The 17077-nt window shown below is 40.1% G+C and overlaps 1 protein-coding gene across 1 annotated transcript in view; it reads right to left on the bottom strand.

The window, feature by feature from the left end:
- NOTCH2 (notch receptor 2) overlaps positions 1-17077 on the bottom strand; it is a 153422-nt gene that overhangs the window by 83474 nt on the left and 52871 nt on the right. The window contains exons 3-4 of the mRNA XM_014831045.3: positions 5158-5417; positions 1353-1688 (exon numbers count right to left, since the gene is read on the bottom strand). Of these exons, the coding sequence (XP_014686531.1) occupies positions 1353-1688; positions 5158-5417 (596 nt within the window). The remainder of the gene's footprint in view (positions 1-1352; positions 1689-5157; positions 5418-17077) is intronic.

Here is a 17077-nt window from a genome sequence, read left to right on the forward strand (position 1 = left end):
CATGGGAGTGAAGAAAGATATCTTTTAGTTATTCCTTCTAAAAGATAATGTGGGTGATGGTAATATTATGTCAATAAAAATTTATTTAGTGTCTAGAATGATAACATTATTTACTCTTCATTGAAAGAGAAACTGAAAGCAATACAATTACTAGCTTGTTCTTGTGGTTTACAGCTAAATGGTATAAAGTTTTCTATTATGCAGCAGTGTCTTGTATCATTGTATCCCAAGCACACAGCATGGTGCCTAGAACATGGCTGGCAGTCAGTAAATTTTTACTGAATGAAGTGAATAAATTACCATTTGGTTTTATACCAAGGACCAAGATATCACCTTTAATCTCCAAATTAAACACACAACCCCATTATACGTGAACCATAGCCACAACACCAGAACCTAAGATTCCCATTCTGCAAGAGTAGCTAGAACAACTTCTTTTTGAGGCAGTTCTGCTTACTTAGCACATTACTCTCCCCTACAGTTTTCCTTCTTTTGTTTTTGTACTAAGAATATTTGTATAAAAACAGAATCTTTGTTGCTTAGTAATTCATCTGCTCCAGCTGCTTGTGTTCTGTTCCCAATCAAAATTCTCGGTTTTCAACCTCCTCATCGTTTTTATAAGGAGTTTAGTGAATTGGCCAGGCTTGCTCCTTTCTCCATCTCCACAGAATGCAGGGCCCCAAGCTCCCATACACTGATTCTCTCATTGCTTCTATCTTGGAATTAAGCACTCACTGATTAACAGAGCACCACACCCACTCAGTTCCAAACTTCTCTAGCTTCAAGTTGGGGCAGGGTTACTGTGAAGTCAGTGAGGGTACATGGAGAGGGTTCTGAGGGAGAGAAGCCCAAGGAAAATCACAAAAGAGTAGGCAGGTGCATTTAGGTAGACAGGAAAATAATCTATTACTCCATCAGAGGTGAAATAAAATAAAAGTTGGTCACCTGATATTACTGTCAACTCAGTCTAAAGTGCTTTATTAATCATACATACCCATTTTTCTGTCTAATTCTCACTGTGTTCCTTTCCATGCCATAGACTTCTCTATCCCTTTCCTGGAGCTCTGTTTCTCTTATTTCTTACTGTTTCTCCAAAAAGAACAATAAACAATTTCCTAGCCACTCATCATCATAAACCGTGACATGTTAAACTACCCCCTGCTCAGTTTATGGACCACATTGGGCCCATAAAACCCCTCCCTCACCAGTGACCCACCTCACACAAAATTCTCACTTCCCCTTTTCCCTCCTGGGAAGACTACTTCCTAAAGGAGCAATTGAGCCACACCTACAACCTTCCTTCTGTGCTGCACGTGCACCCCCAATCCCAAGACACTAGGGGGACTGCTTACCTGGAAGGCAGTTGCACTCAAAAGTGAAGTCACCAGTCTGCCGGCAGGTGCCTCCATTGACACAGGGGGAGGGTGCACAGGGCACATAAGGGCTGTCACAGTGCTGGCCTGTGAAACCCTGGGGGCACTGGCATTGATAGGAACCAGGTAGGTTGAGGCAAGTGCCACCATGCTGGCATTGTCCAGGAATTTCACACTCATTGACATCAGTCTCACACTTCTGCCCTGTGAAGCCTCCAAGGCATTTGCAGGAGAACTGGTTGGCCACAGTGGTACAGGTACTTCCATTTGCACAGGGATGAGACAGGCAGGCATCAGTCCATTGGCACAGCTTACCTACAGGAAGGATAAGAGAACTCAGTACTGCCCACAAAAATGGGAGTTAGCCCCATCCTCAACACCCCACATCTTGACACCAGGGAGCTCCTAAATGGAAAATCCCTAAACTCTCTGAATTTTACAGGAAGCCCAAATAAGAGCCTCATCAAGATCATCTGACACAGGCACTCTCCAGGGCCCTCAGCTGAGACACAAAGAGCCAACGAGCACATGGAGAAGACTGTAAGCTAGTCACAAGAAGCCCAGTCCTGCAGGATCCCATCAGTCCCTGCAGCAAAGAAGGGTCTGGGTCCACCTATTGTCTCACACTTCCTTGTCTTTGCATAAGGTGCTCTTCGGTTTGGAATGCTATCTTCCTTTTTGTTTTCCTAGTGAACTCCCAATTATCTTGACAACTCTACTCATAAATCACGGTTACTAAAGTCATCCTTAATGCCTCCCTCAACTCCCCAAATCTCTCTCTCTCACACACACACACACACACACACACGCCCCTGCACACGCATCTCAAGCTTGCTGTTTCCTTCTGTTATACCACCTGCCACACTGTCAAGGGCTGGATCCCCGTAGTAGGCTCTCAAATCATGTCTGGTGAATGAATAAAATGTACTGATATTTTCCGCAGCATATTACTAGTTACTAAATAAACCTCTTGGATGATAGAAACAAGTCAACACTACTTCTATTTCCTTTAAACCAACACACATGCACACAAATTCTGGGAAACATTTTATTAATTGTGGTCTTGCTGCAAATATTGCTTGATGTGTTTGAAGAGGATGAAGACTCTCTGGCTCCTTATATATGAAAAGAACTAGAAGTTCCCATAAGAATAAAGGTCTAAAAAGGTAACTGTTGTGGACTCTCTCAGGTACGAAAGTACTAGCAGAAGCAGGAAGACTCTGACGTGCTAGATCCTAAGGCATGACTTCACAGGAGCAAAGCAGATTCTTTGAGATAGAAAGAGAGAGAAAAAAAATACTCCCATGCTACTAGTAAATTTGGCATTCACATGGTTTTCTGTTTTCATTAGCCTCATCCTTTTTTAAACTAAAGATATGAGAACTCCATGAATTTATTAATACTCCATCTGGTTGTCTAGGTAAACATCCAAATCTTTGACCCCCACAGAAAAGCAAATGAGAGCTATGACATCTTTTCTAAAAGGGACAACGAGGTGACACATGAGCACATAGAAGTGGTCTCTGCCTATTAAGGACCGTCAAATCAAATGGAAAAGGTGCAATAAAAGTCTGGGCACAGCACATATATCTCAGGGTGCTAAGCAGAGAGAAAATGAAGGAACTGTAATTTTTCTCCCTATTTTCTCTCATTCCACTGAGAGGTACTTACTTACAGTGGAGAAGAGATAAAAATGCTTACTTCTAGCAACCATGTGTGTCAGAATGTTTGCCTACAACTAAAACAGAAAGGTCCTTGAACTTGGTTTTCCATGTATGTTACATAGGCACTAATATACATAGGCACTAACTTCCTGCCTCTGTTTCTTCATCTATGAGTAGATACAAGCTAATATGGTCTGACTAGATGGGGTATTGGCTTATCACAAAACCAAAGGGATGAACTTGACCTGTGGTGATTCCTAAAGTGACAGACAAGTGGCAGATGTATAAAGATGATCAGAACTCTGCAGAACACCAAAAAGAGATCCTTTTAAAAGAAAAGGAAGAAGTCATAATTTGGGGATCATTTCAGAGTAGCATTTTAATTATGAAGAAAGCACTGCTGGCATTTCCACTGAACAAGATTAAAATGTTTTAAATGGGTATGTCCTCCCCTTTGGCTGTGGAGCAAAACAACTCAAACCAACAATTAGGAAAAAATTAATCTGTTAACCACCACATCTCTTCAATGACTCACAGCATCACTGCTGTCATAGTCATGATGGAGATAATGGATCATCCTAACTATCCTCAACCCCACCAACACCTTTACATGAAAAATCAGTATAACAAGTATTCCTAACTAGTCTAGTTTTATGGGTATGTTTTTTAATTTTTGCCAATTAGATCTACAGAATTGTTGGTGTGGTGGGGGACAAAATGGTAAATGGTTCTCCTTTTCTCATATAACTTAATAAACATTTATGGTTCATCCTGAATAAAGCTCAGACCCACCTTTAAAGAACCCATAATCTAGTCAGATGAGAGACATGTAAAAAATTAATTGCAATAAAAAGTGACACATAAAATAAGAGAACATACAAACTAAACTGCCTCAAAGAGTCATGAAAGGGTCAGTAAGACAGAGTTTTACATAACATTGGGCAATCACCAATTGTAGAAAAGGGCATTCCAGGAAGAGGGGTGTGTAATAGGATGGAGGCAGTAGGAAGGGTGACATTTTCAGGAAGTGATGAGAATGTTGACGTGACTAGAGCTAGATGCTGGTGGGGAGGTGAGGCTATAAAAATACAGAAGGCCTAGACTGGGAAGGGCCATGGAAGCCATGCAAAAGAGTTTACAGTTTACTCTGTGGATGATGAAAAGTCAGCAGGCCTTCTAAGCAAGCAAGTCTGTGAGAAGATTTGCATTTATAATTAAAGAGGTGGCAATGTGACAGGTGAACAAGATGTGGAGAAAGTAAAGGCAAGGAAACGACTACGGGAGTCCAGGTGAGAGATGACATGGACCTCAATTACAGAGTAGGAGAGGAAATGGATAAGAGTAGACAGGTGAGAGGTAATTCAGAGGCTGGGTTGGGTGACTGGGTCCAAGTGGGGTAAACACAAGGGAGAAGGAGTTTCTAGTGTGGAGTGTTTGGAGTATACATTGGTGCCACCTATTTATATCAATACGTTGAGTTTGAGATACCTATTGAATTTCCAAGGATAACATGCAATGCATAGTTAGAAATATGAGCCTGAGTGTCAGGGTTGGGGTGGAGTGAAAAGGATAACTTCGAGAGTCATCAGCAACTGATAAAGATAACACAGCTGAAAGTAATTGGAGATGGTGAGATTCCCTGGGAAGAACTGTGATGTGGCTCAAACGAGGGCCCAAAACAGAGTTCCAAGGAAGACAAAAATTTAATGGATGAGGACAAGGAAATGCAGAACCAAAAGGAACAATCAGAATTTAGAAAACCAGAAAAGGCAGTACCTTGAATGTCTAGGGAGAGGAGATTTCAAGGAATAAGTTATCAAGAGCACAAACAGCTTTTCTTCTGGTAACAGTGAAATAATTCTGATCCCCAATCCTGACATATACACTTTAGGTAGTCAAATGCTCAGAAGCATATGACTTTTTTTATCTCCTTCTCCCCTCTTAAAACTATCAAAAGGAAGTTAAGGATAGTCATCTGGAACATGCCAGTCCCTTACCATAATGTTAAACATGCACCAGAATTGGGGAACCCTTAAGAGCAAGATGCCAAGATCTAAAAGATGCTAAATAGAGGTACCTGCTGAAAATAGAAAAGTATGGGCCTGAGTCCCATTTGTTACCTGTAAAACCCACTTGGCAGGTGCACTCATAGGCATCCCGGCTAAGTACGTGGCAAGTGCCTCCATTCAGGCAGGGGTGAGACACAAAGCAGGGGTGAGTGGTCGAGTACTGGCAGTCCTCGCCTGTGAACCCCAAGGCACAGCGACATGTGGCTTTCCCCAACATGGCCTGGGCCACACATGTCCCACCATTCTGGCAGCGGTTCTTCTCACAAGGGTCTCGATGTTGACAATATTCTCCCAAGAAGCCCTCTTGACACCTGTGTGGAAAAGAGAGGAGTCTATGAAAACACTTGACTTCTTGTGAGTCCAAAAACTTACAAGATAATGTAGTCCATTCAAGAAAAACCTGAAGATACAACTTGTAAAACTGCCTCGCTTTAAGAGAAGTGCTCGGAGAACTTAACCACACACTCCCGTGTCCTCTGAGTCTTAAGACTTGAAAGGTGACAGAATACCACGTGGGTGATCCAGCATGGTCTGTCATAGCCAGTCAGCATGACCCTTATTCAAAGGCAAAATACAATCATAGCTTTTTTTCTTGTAGGTACAGGTTGGTATGGGGTAACAGTACCTTTCTGTGCAGCATTGTTGATACTTGTCTGTTTAAATTCATTAACTTTTTCATTTTGACTAAGCCATCTGAAAGGATCAAGATGGTCACATGACAATCCATGGGCTGATCCTCTTATCCTCTCCAATTTAAAATACATAAAATATCATGTGTTTCTCTCCAGTAAGCATTGAGAAATAATAACTTTTTCTTTTCTTATTTCCACTGAGACATTGACTGGCCTATACATAGATTTCTGGGTTCTGTTCAGGGGGTTGAGACTGTGATAAAGAAAGAAAAAGTAGGTACAGGAATAGGGAAGGGTTCGAAGGGGTTTTTTTTTAACTTAAATCTGTTAAGATATAAGTAGTAGGTAGCTTTTATAACCAAATAAAAAAGCACAAAATATAATTAAAATAACATAAAAAATATCTAAGGTAGCATACAAACACCCAAGTGAAGAAGGGAAAACAATTCCAGAATAACATCCTACAACTTCTTCCATATGCTGTGTTGAGGAATCCCTTCATATGCCATGCACTGATTCAGAAGATGCATAACCATCCCAAATTGTGTGCAATATTTATGGAAATTTTCTCTAAACAGCATAGAAAAGGCATGGAAAGTCTCCATCTTCCTAATGAGGAAGCTGTTTAAATGGGACCTCTAAGACACATTTAAAAGAACACAAAGACTGATTCTAACTATAAATTTTGTCATTTGGCTGTCACCCCAAATATTTGGTTCAATTTATTTCTCCACTTTCCTTTTTGAAGGATAGGAAACTAAACCTAGAAGGCTGTTCTACCATTACCTCAAAGGTAACACATTTAAACCAAACTCGAAATTTTCCCCTCAAAGCCAGCTCCTATCATGTCTTCCTATGCCCAATTACTGTGTCCTGATTCTCCCAATCACCCATACTTGAAGCACAGTTTTACTCCTTCCTGTCTTTGCCAAACATCCCCAAGACATTTCATTAGCCATTGGGTGGCAAGGTGAGGTCTTTAGAAGTTACAGTTATTGAGAAAAGAAGGAAGACCAAATGTTAGGGAACTAAGAGTAACGTGCCCAGAAGAATTAGGCAGTAGCTAAAATGGCTGGAGGGGGAATCAGCTGCTAAGTAGCTACAGTAGTAGTGATGTAATTGGCCACTGCCTCCTCACCCCTTCCCAGAGCTGTATACAGTAAACATGGCAGTCAAGAGCAGCTAGAGCTTTGAGCATCTTCATGAGCAGGTGAAGCTAGAGATTGAAAGGCAGGGAGGAGAAGGCACAGCGCTGAAATCAAAGACCGGCTGAAATTTCCAGGGAGGAGTCTGTACCTCATATGGTGAGAAGGCCTGTTGGGAGTCCCGATGCTGTGACCTTGGACAAGTTACTTAACCTCACTGACTATTAGTTCTCTCATATTTTAAATAGTTAATAAGGCTACCTACATCGTGGGATTATTGTAAGAATTGAAAAAAAACAAGTGTGTGAAAAACATTATACATAAAAAGTTTTGCAAATGAAAAACATTTTTCTTTCCTTGTACTTATTGAGGAAAATATGATGCTTTATTCAAATCACAGCTTGATTTGATAATAGGATAGGTTATTTTCTGATTTTTTTTAAGTAGAGGAGCAAAAATTGTCAATGTAGCACTGCTAAAATTAACCTTGAGCTATATTATCAAAAGCATTTGTAACTTATTCAAGAAATATGTTGTGAATGATGTTAAAAACTGCAACACAATTCTCATGTACAGTGATAGTCCTCTGGGCATTAAGCCTGGCTGACAACTCTTGATTCTCCCATATGGGAATTATTCACCTTGTAAATAATAGTAAACTTTTAAACTTGGGTGGGCTTTGCTCAGCTTTGCTGCCAGACTATTACACCACCACAACCTCTCCAACCCTATCATGTGGCACATGCTCAGAGAATGCAAACTCCTTTAAGTATCAGCATTGTATACACGTAATGAAAACATAAGGTGCTCAGGAAAACAAACAGGAAACAATATGAAAAATTCCGGAGCCAAACAAAAGTATTCCTGAATTATCTGTTACTAGGGTTTAATCTACATTGTTGCTATCTACCAAGTATGGAAAAATAAGTTTCAACTAAGATATGTTAATAAACCAGGAAAGCAGAGGTTGGCAAACTACAGCTTACAGGCCTACTCTGGCCCGCTGTCTGGTTTTTTTTTTTTTGGGGGGGGGGTGGGGGGAAGATCAGCTCTGAGCTAACTGCTGCAATCCTCTTTTTGCCGAGGAAGACTGGCCCTGAGCTAACATCCGTGCCCATCTTCCTCTACTTTATATGTGGGACACCCACCACAGCATGGCTTGCCAAGCAGTGCCATGTCCACACCTGGGATCCAAACCGGCGAACCCCAGGCCACGGAAGTGGAATGTGTAAACTTAATCGCTGTGCCACTGGGCTGGCCCCTCTGCTGCCTGTTTTTGTATAGCCCATCAGCTGAGAACGGTTTTTACATTTTTAAATAGTTGGGGAAACAAATCAAAAGAAGCATAATATTTCATAACACTTAAAAATTATGTAAAACTCAAATTTCAGTGTCCACAAATAAAGCCTTATTGGAACATAGCCACACCTGTCCATTTATGGATTGTCTGACTACTTTTGCATTACAATAACAGGGTTGAAGTTAAGATGAGACTATATGGCCCACAAAAAATATTTACTATCTGGTGCTGTACAGAAAACATCTGCCAACTCCTGTGTAAGAGAATATATGAAGCCTAATTCTATAAATAGCATCCAATATGCTTATTAATAATGATGTTGGTGATGAAGAAGAATGTTTTCATATCAGTTTCCACAAAGAATATTACACTCATTCATTCATTCAACAAACATTTAGCAAGTGCCTATTATGTGCCAGGAATTGTTCTAGTGCTAAGGAAATTCTTGAACTTGTGGAGTTTAAATTCTACTAGGAGAAGATAAAAAACAAAATCAGTAAGTAAAATACATAATTTGTTAGGTGGAGTTAAGTGCTATGTAAAAAATTAATTAAAACAGGAAAGCAGGATAGGAAAGGATGGAATTGGGGAGAGCAGGGGGTAAAGTGAGGTATTTTGATTTTAAATAGGAAAATCAGAGAAGGCCTCAGTGAGGAGGCACAGTTGAGTCAAGACCTGAATGAAGTGAGGGACTAGCCATGCAGGCATCTAGGGGAAGCATGTTCAAGGTGGAGGGAACAGCAAATGCAAAAGCCCCCAAACAGGGACTGGTGCCAGCAGTTTGAGGAGTAGCAAGGAGACCTTTATGGTTCTACCAAAGGGATTAAGAAACAGGGCAGCTGAAAACAGATGAGAGCTGTAACCAGAAGGCGGATCATGAAAGGCCTTTAGTCCACTGTTAAGAAGGATTTAGTGTTTTATTCTAAGTGAGATAATTCTTGGATAAGAAGTTTAACTGACTCACTCTCCTAAAGTCCTTGTACAGAACCACATCTTATATTTACGTGAAACTAGACCTACTGCTGGTATAATAATAAAGACTCAACTTCTTACTTTAGATGTTCTAGCAGGCTAGACATCAGCCTCTTTCTTTACCTTAAAACATGTATAAGTCCCTTTTAACCTACATTTTTCACTAAGCCCCATTTCCCAATTCTCCTTCCTTCACAATCAAACTTCTATAACTATAGCCTAATTTCATAGATATTTTCCCTTTCTTTTCCATCTACTTCTTACTTGTCCCTTTGCAACAAAAAATTCATTCTAATTATTGCCCAGAAACTATGTTCTAAGATCAATGACCCTCCCCTTGTCAAGTTCAACGGTCTCATCTGAGATTTCATAAGGAAATTCTCTCCTATAGGAAGTATTGCTGACTGTGCCTTCCATCATTTTAATCTTTTCACATTTGGCTTCCATGACTCCTTCTGTCTACCTCAAAACTCCATAAATTCTTAGGTGTAGATGACTGATTCCTCTTCCCCTTCTTCCCCCTCAATTATGACCACTTTAAAGTTGAAGTCCGGGCTGCACTGCTCTTTTTTCTCATAAGCATTTGTTATTGTTGTTGTTCACCTGGTTTTAAGCAACTACCTTCATGTATTTGACTCTTAAAATACAGCTCCAGTTCCATATGCTCAGTTTACTAAAAGTCATCTACTTACCATAACATTATCCTGCCAATATCTGAAACTAAACATTTAAAAAGTGGGATCATTTGCCCATGAAACTTCAGTTCCTCCATTTTTCTAAGGCTTCCATTCACAATCTCAAAAGTCGCTTTGGTTAATCCTTTTCAGTTATATATAATTTATTGCCATGTTCTGACAAGTCTTGTTAACTAAATTCCTATAATACTTATCATTCATATTCACAGTCTCCTTTTTGATACAAATTCTGATCATCTTAAAAGCCTCAGGCCAGGCATCTTGTTGCTGGCTTTCTCCTGACTTCGATCCATCCTCTGAATTCAAGACACCCTAAGGTAATTCTATCCAATGAGATAATTCTTTCTAAAACAACCCTCAAAGATGATCATAAGCCTCTACCTGAATACCAGCAGTTAAGCAAGGTGCCTAGAAATAGTAAGAATTTAATAAATTCCTGAAGTTATTATTGTTCCTGCTATTAAAAGGATAGACTCTAGATCCAGAGTACCTGGATTTCAATCCTTGCTCTACCATTCACTTGATGAGTGGCCTTGGGCAAGTTGGTAAACTTCCCTATTGTAAGATGGATTTAATAATAGTGCCTATCTCATAGCATTTTTAAATAATTGTAAAGCATTTAGAATAGTATCCAGCATATAGTACACACCATGCATTTGTTACGTAAAATAAAATTACTGGCTCACTACTTCAACAATAGAACAGTCTTCAGTATGGGTGGATCCCTTTGTCAGAAAACTCTTTCTTTCTGAAGTCTTAAAATTCTGCCACCCCTCCTAGGTATATACCCAAGATAGCTAAAAACATAAATCCACACAGAAACTTGTAAAGAATGTTTGTAGCAGTACTATTCATAACAGCCAAAAGGTGGAAACAATCCAAATGTCCATAAGCTGATGAAGGGATCAATAAAATGAGGTATATCCATACATACAATGAAAAATAATTTGGCCACAAAAAGGAATGAAGTTCTGTTACATGCTATAACCTGAATGAACCTTGAAAACATCATGCTACATGAAAGAAGTTAGGCACAAAAGGCCATATATTGTATAATCTCATTTATATAAAATATCCAGAAGAGGCATATCCATAGAGATAGAAAACAAATTAGTGCTGCCAGGGGCTGGGGAGAGGGGGAAATGGAGAGTGACTATTAAGGAGTAGAGCGTTTCTTTAGGGTGTAATGAAAATGCTTTGAAATTAAATAATGGTGATGTTATACAATTCTGTGAATATACTAAAAACCACTGAATTGTACACTTTAAAAGGGTGAACTACGTGAATTACATCTTATTTTTTAAAAATCTGCCTTCTTATAATTTCTACCTACTGGCTAACCCTGTCTTCTAGAACACATAGTCCTTCAAGAATTTGAAGACAGTTATGTTGACCCTTTGTTTTCTTTTCTCCAGGATTCAGTGCTTTGGACTATTCCTCAGTGTAAAATTATTTCCAGACTTCCTCACCATTTTAATGACTCTTCTATGCTTAAGATAACAATAGTAATAATAATTATAGTGACAACATTTTTGAAACACTTACTATGGATTATGTATTTGCTAAGCATTTAACAACTATTATCTCTTTTATTACTCCCTATAACAATATATTATATTATGACCTCCATTTTGTATTTGAGGACCTTGAAGCTAGAAAGATTAAGATTTCACAGGTAGTAGACAGCAGCGGCAAGATTCAAAACCAGGTTTGACTCCAGAGCCCATGTACAGTCATGTGTCCCTTAAACCATGGGGCTAGGTTCAGAGAAATGCATCATTAGGCGATTTCGTCGATGTGCGAACATCATAGAGTGCACTTACACAGACCTAGATGGTATAGCCTACTACATGTCCAGGCTATATGGTACTAATCTTATGGGACCAGTGTCATATATCCGGCCTGTCGTGGATCAAAATGTCGTTATGCAGCGCATGACTATACATCAACGCTGAGCTATCCTGTCTCCCCCCACTAGATGATTCTAGTTCATCAAAAACCTCTTTAAAGTGCAGGGCTCAAAATGGGGGTAAAAAAACCACACGTGTTCTTACCAGCACAGCATAAAGCTGGATCATCACCTCCTGTGATCTGGATACTATGTTTCTACTTTGGTAGCCTCATGCCACAAAATACTATATATGCTACTGAACACAGAGTCAGTTAAAAAGCCCAGACCTTTTTTTTTCCACGTGAACTACTTTTATGACACATTTCTCTCACTGTATACGTGTACATGTTTTTTGAATCCAGTAATGGGACCTGTTATTTATTCCTTTTTAATTCATGATGCTGAATCCTTATCCCAAGTTTCCTTGATTGGGATAACTTTTATACTCTATTCTTAGAATCGTAGAATGTCAGCACTGCACTATGCCTCAGAAGTCAACCGGTCTGAAGCCCTATTGCACTGATAAGGATGCCAAAGCTAACTGACTTGCCCAAGTTTGTTGTCTGTGAATCTAGCAATTTCCCCCAGTTTTGTGTCAGCTACAACCGTATCTCTATCTTCACACAGATCTTTTATCAAAACATAAAATGGCACTTAACTGAAAGTATTCTACTAGGTCTCGCCCCGAGACCAGCACCTACTCAGTCAGCTCTATCATCCTAACTGCAGCGGCATCCTATCCACATCTCTACGTAAGGACAGCCTGGAAATTCCTTGCTGAAACTAACTACACTACTTAAAGAATAACCCTTCTCACGCACAGTTTTGATGACATCACTTCTCTGCTCAGAAACCAGCACTAGTGCCCAGCTCCTCAGAATCTACAACCAGCTTGTCTGCCCCACTCCTACCATCTTACTCTCTAGTAACTTATAACTCAAACACTAGAGATTTCCACACCTTAGCTACTGTTCCCTATGTAAAAATCTAATTTCCTGTGAGAGATATCATTCTCTCCCATCTGATATGTCTCTAATTAATGTTCCTCTCTTCCATCCTTGTTTCAAAAAAGATCTGCTCAAAAGCTATGTTCTCCATTAAGGCTCCTCCAAACCATCTCACCCACCTCCGAGCTCTCCAACGGTAGATGCAGTGCCGCATTACACATCATGCTATTTCTGCCAGTATGTCTCTTCTTCATTTAAGCCATTGTTATGTAGTTCCTGTGCCTTTTCAAACTCCCCTCTAATGGGGGGGGGGTGGCATGTCTTGAGACCCTGGTGCAGGTTCCTTGAATATCATAAGCATCTACTTACCATTAAGCAACTGGTTCCAAAGCAAGTTAAACGTCATAGGATGAACAAAGTCAGTCTCTCAACCCCAATCTGCTACAAAATCCCCTTCCAACCCCACACTATGCTCTGCCTGGTAAAACACAGGCCAAATCAACCCTAAGAATCATCCTGAGGTACAAGATTATCCCTCACACCCCAGGAGGCTAAGCAGAATTATGGACATGGGAAGAAAAGGGAGAAATGGGTAAGGGAGACAGCCAGAAATAAAGGGCCTCTGTTTCCTAAGGCAGGAGACCTTTCAACTTTGCAAATCCCTGTTCAACTGTAATACAAGAACACTATATATCCTGTAAGTATGAGCGGGAATTAAGACTCTCTGCCTGAAAACAAGAGTTTAAACAGCTCTCTCCCGGAGATGACTCAAGTTGAGTTTGGTTAGGGGCTGGAAACATGACTGATCATCCAAGTTCCCTCACAAATCTATAGTTCTATTAAGCGACCCCAGTATAACTTTCGGAAAATAGCTTACATCTTGAACTAAAGGTGTATGTAAGAAATTTTCTAAAAAATAACCAAGTAAATCTTTTTGGGGTATGAAAGCTGCCTTTTGTTCCCAAAACTATACGAATGCCTCCCTCCTGGAGGGAACTTATCAATATTTTTGTAGTTCTCTCAGTGACTTTCTCCTATCCCCCTTCTCAAGTTTTGGAACTCTCAAAGAATAGTTCACAGAGGAGGCAGTTAATACAGGGAAAGTTTTGAGGAGCCTTTCCCCTATAAAATAATTAGTAAACTAATGTGAATACTTATCAGGTCCATACAGATATATTCATGCTTTTTTTTCTGAAAAAGTCTGCCGTTTCTGACATGAAGAGGCCTACTCTTTCATTGTCATTGTTCAAACACACATGGGAGTAGGGTGAAGGGGAGGGAAGGACAGAGGAAAAGAGAGAAAAAAGACGGGATTCCTCCTAATGGAACTAGAAAACATTCCATTTGAAAGGATGCCCATACAGTTACCCCCTCAATAAAACAGATGAAAACCAGACCCCAACTCTCAGATGTCACCAGCAGGCTGGATTCGTTTACATGTAGCCACTTTACAGATTTCAACGAAGCTGGGATTCGAACAGCAATTCCAAGCTATCTGGCAATGGCTACAGTTCAGGATCAGTCTCCCTAGTAATACAGGACAGAAAAATTTGTTCTTTCAAGTTTCCTAAGTGAATAGCCACTCGTCTAGAGAAAAGCTGAAAACACTGTAGCAGCTTGTGTCAGCTCCAAGATGACTGAAATCTGAGCAGGAAATAAGCCCCTTTTCCAAATAAGAGCCAGCGTTCTCGCTCCTTGTTTTCTCCACCGAATGTTCTGTATCAGCAGGGTGAACCCAAATTGCATCCAGGGCTTTGCTGCAGCTCTGCCTTTAGTGTTTTTTAGCAAGGATTTAGTCTTTAAAAAAATAAAACAACAAAGCAAAACCCAACCACATACAAGAAGAAGAAAAAGAGAGGCGTGCTTTACAAAACAGCTATTTCAAAATCGTGATTTTTCAAAATCTATACAGAATGTGGAACAGAGGGGAAAAAAATGTCTCATGTGGGTTGCATCGGCCCTGCAGCTGCTCCTCATTACAGCTCCTCTTTACTCCCTCTGGGCTGGTTTCCAGCAGAAAATTCTTTAAACAGCACTCTGCTTTCAACCCACTTTCTTCTTGCTCTGGGCCTCTCAGCCCCACAGTCCGCAGTGGCCGCCTGCCCTAGCTGAGCTCTAGAGAGAAGGAGCTGTCGTTAAGGTAAATGAGGTAAGGGCAGGGGAAAAAATAACAAAACCCAGAAACCAAATTAACCATTGGTCAGTAACAAAGGTCTGCAGTCTGAAAAGGCCCCAAATCAGTCTGTTCTTTCCTGTGACCATAATGCCAGCTTAGTTTCCTGCCCCCTCCCCCGCAACCCTGTTAAAGTAGATAAAAATAATTGCTAACAGCCAAGGCTAACTGTAACCAGTGAAAGTTCCTATATAACATTTAATTCCCAAGGCTCTGGCTACAAACATCTAGATGCCCCAGAGCCTACAGAATCAACTCTGTTCTCTCAGGTTGGCATTCAAGAGGCCCAAACAACTAATCTAACTTCATCACCCCCTCCTCCCAGCACTTCCAGTTTGATATCTCATCAGACTGTCAACTTTTTAATTCTGTAACTCTGTGTAAAGGTAACTAACTGGGTTATACCAACTACTGACTTTGTAAAAAAAAGAAAAAGAAAAAGCAGCTGCAATGAAGACTTCTAGTTAACTTCCTGATACAGAGGGGAAGAAAAAGGAAGCAGCTCTGTCATGTTGACTTCTTCTTGGCTATTCCCACTCCCACGTTCCCCTCCCTTCCCCCAAAAAAGAAAGAAAGAAAGAAAAAAGGAAACACTATAGCTTACTCAGCAAGAAGGAAAAACAAAAAGAACTAAAAAAAGTATTCGTGTACAGTTAGGGCCCAGTACTGGGCTGTTTGTGGTAAAACACACTTTCTAGGGCTTTGTTGGTTTGATGTAAAGGAAACAAAGACAAATATACAATCTGTCTGTCTCTCTCTCTCTCTCTCTCTCTCTCTCTCTCTCTCTCTCTCGTCAAACATACACATACACACACACACACATACACACACACACACACCACACACAACTTTTTACCACAACTAATAAAGACTACCAAAAAGTGCAGGACAGCCCATTTTCCTACTATGTAAATTTAGCTTCCTGAACAGAACATTTCTGCTTTTCTTGTAGAAGTATTTCAGAAAATGTTAATCTGGGTTCCCACATTAGGCTGAATGCTTCCAAATTAAAAGTTTCCCACAGGAAAAGAATTTCACAGGGAATTGTGAGGGTGGGAATTATCTTCTGAAACTCCACCTCACTTGGTTTCCATGTGTTCAGGTTTTTCAACCCCCTCATCCGAATAAAACAATAAATGCATGCTGATTTTAATAAATCCAAACCAAAAGGAAGTTGCAATGGTACAAGCTTTAAAACTGTTAATTCACAGCATTGTTCATCTTCATCAGAGACTATGAAATCAGTAACCATTGCAATGGGAAACCATGCTGTATTTACACAAGAATTTGCAAACACCCTTATCTTCCAGTTTACAGTCTGGCCTCATTTATCAGAACTCAAAAACTGAAATGAGCGCCTAGTCTCTTCAATCATCACTTGAAAGATTGAGCAAGGGCACACAAACAGTGCTGAAAGGCTTATGTTGCTGCTAAAACAGAAGGTGGTCTTTCTTCCGTCTTCTAGCATACATTCAGTATCTTACCATATTTCACTGCACTGGACCCTGAGAAAATGTCTGCTTGTGATTAAAAGATGGCAAACACACTCTAAACATATGAGTGTACAAAAAGCACCCTTCACAGTAATAGGCAAAAATGAATGAGTTAAGCCAGTTGTTCCCAAGCTATGGGCTGTACAGTTATTGCATGGGCTCTGCAAATGTTTAGAAAGCATTCTATAGACCACTAAATAATGTCCTCCCCATATTTAAATGTCTATAGATTATGTTATGATTATTAATATATAAAGGTATTATAAAATGGTTTACAGAATTCTTGGTAGATTTTGACATTTTGCATTGCATTCCAAAATAGACTGAGAAACGGCTTCACCTCCAGATCATCTCTCCTTTATGCTTGACACTCTTGCTGGGCTCAACTTCTTGCAGCTCCCAGAACATGCTAGAGTGTGCCACTTCTCACCTCCAGACCTTTGCACAGCCCGAAACACTCTTTCCCACTCTCTTCTCATAGCTAAGCCCTAAAATTCCTTCAAGCCTCAGCTTAAATGTTATTTCCTCTGAGAAATAGGCCTGATACCCGCAACTGAATGTTCCCATAACCCTGACATATCACTCATTATCCTTTATTCTTATTATTTGTCTTCTCCAACAGACTAAGAATTGTTCGTCACCATACTCCCAGTGTCTAACACAGTAACTGGCATATAGAGACTATTCAGTGCTCATATTCTTAAAAGCCAAAGGGCAAAATGC

This window comes from Equus asinus, chromosome 16 (genome assembly GCF_041296235.1).
Source record: "Equus asinus isolate D_3611 breed Donkey chromosome 16, EquAss-T2T_v2, whole genome shotgun sequence".
Classification (NCBI taxonomy): Eukaryota; Metazoa; Chordata; class Mammalia; order Perissodactyla; family Equidae; genus Equus; species Equus asinus.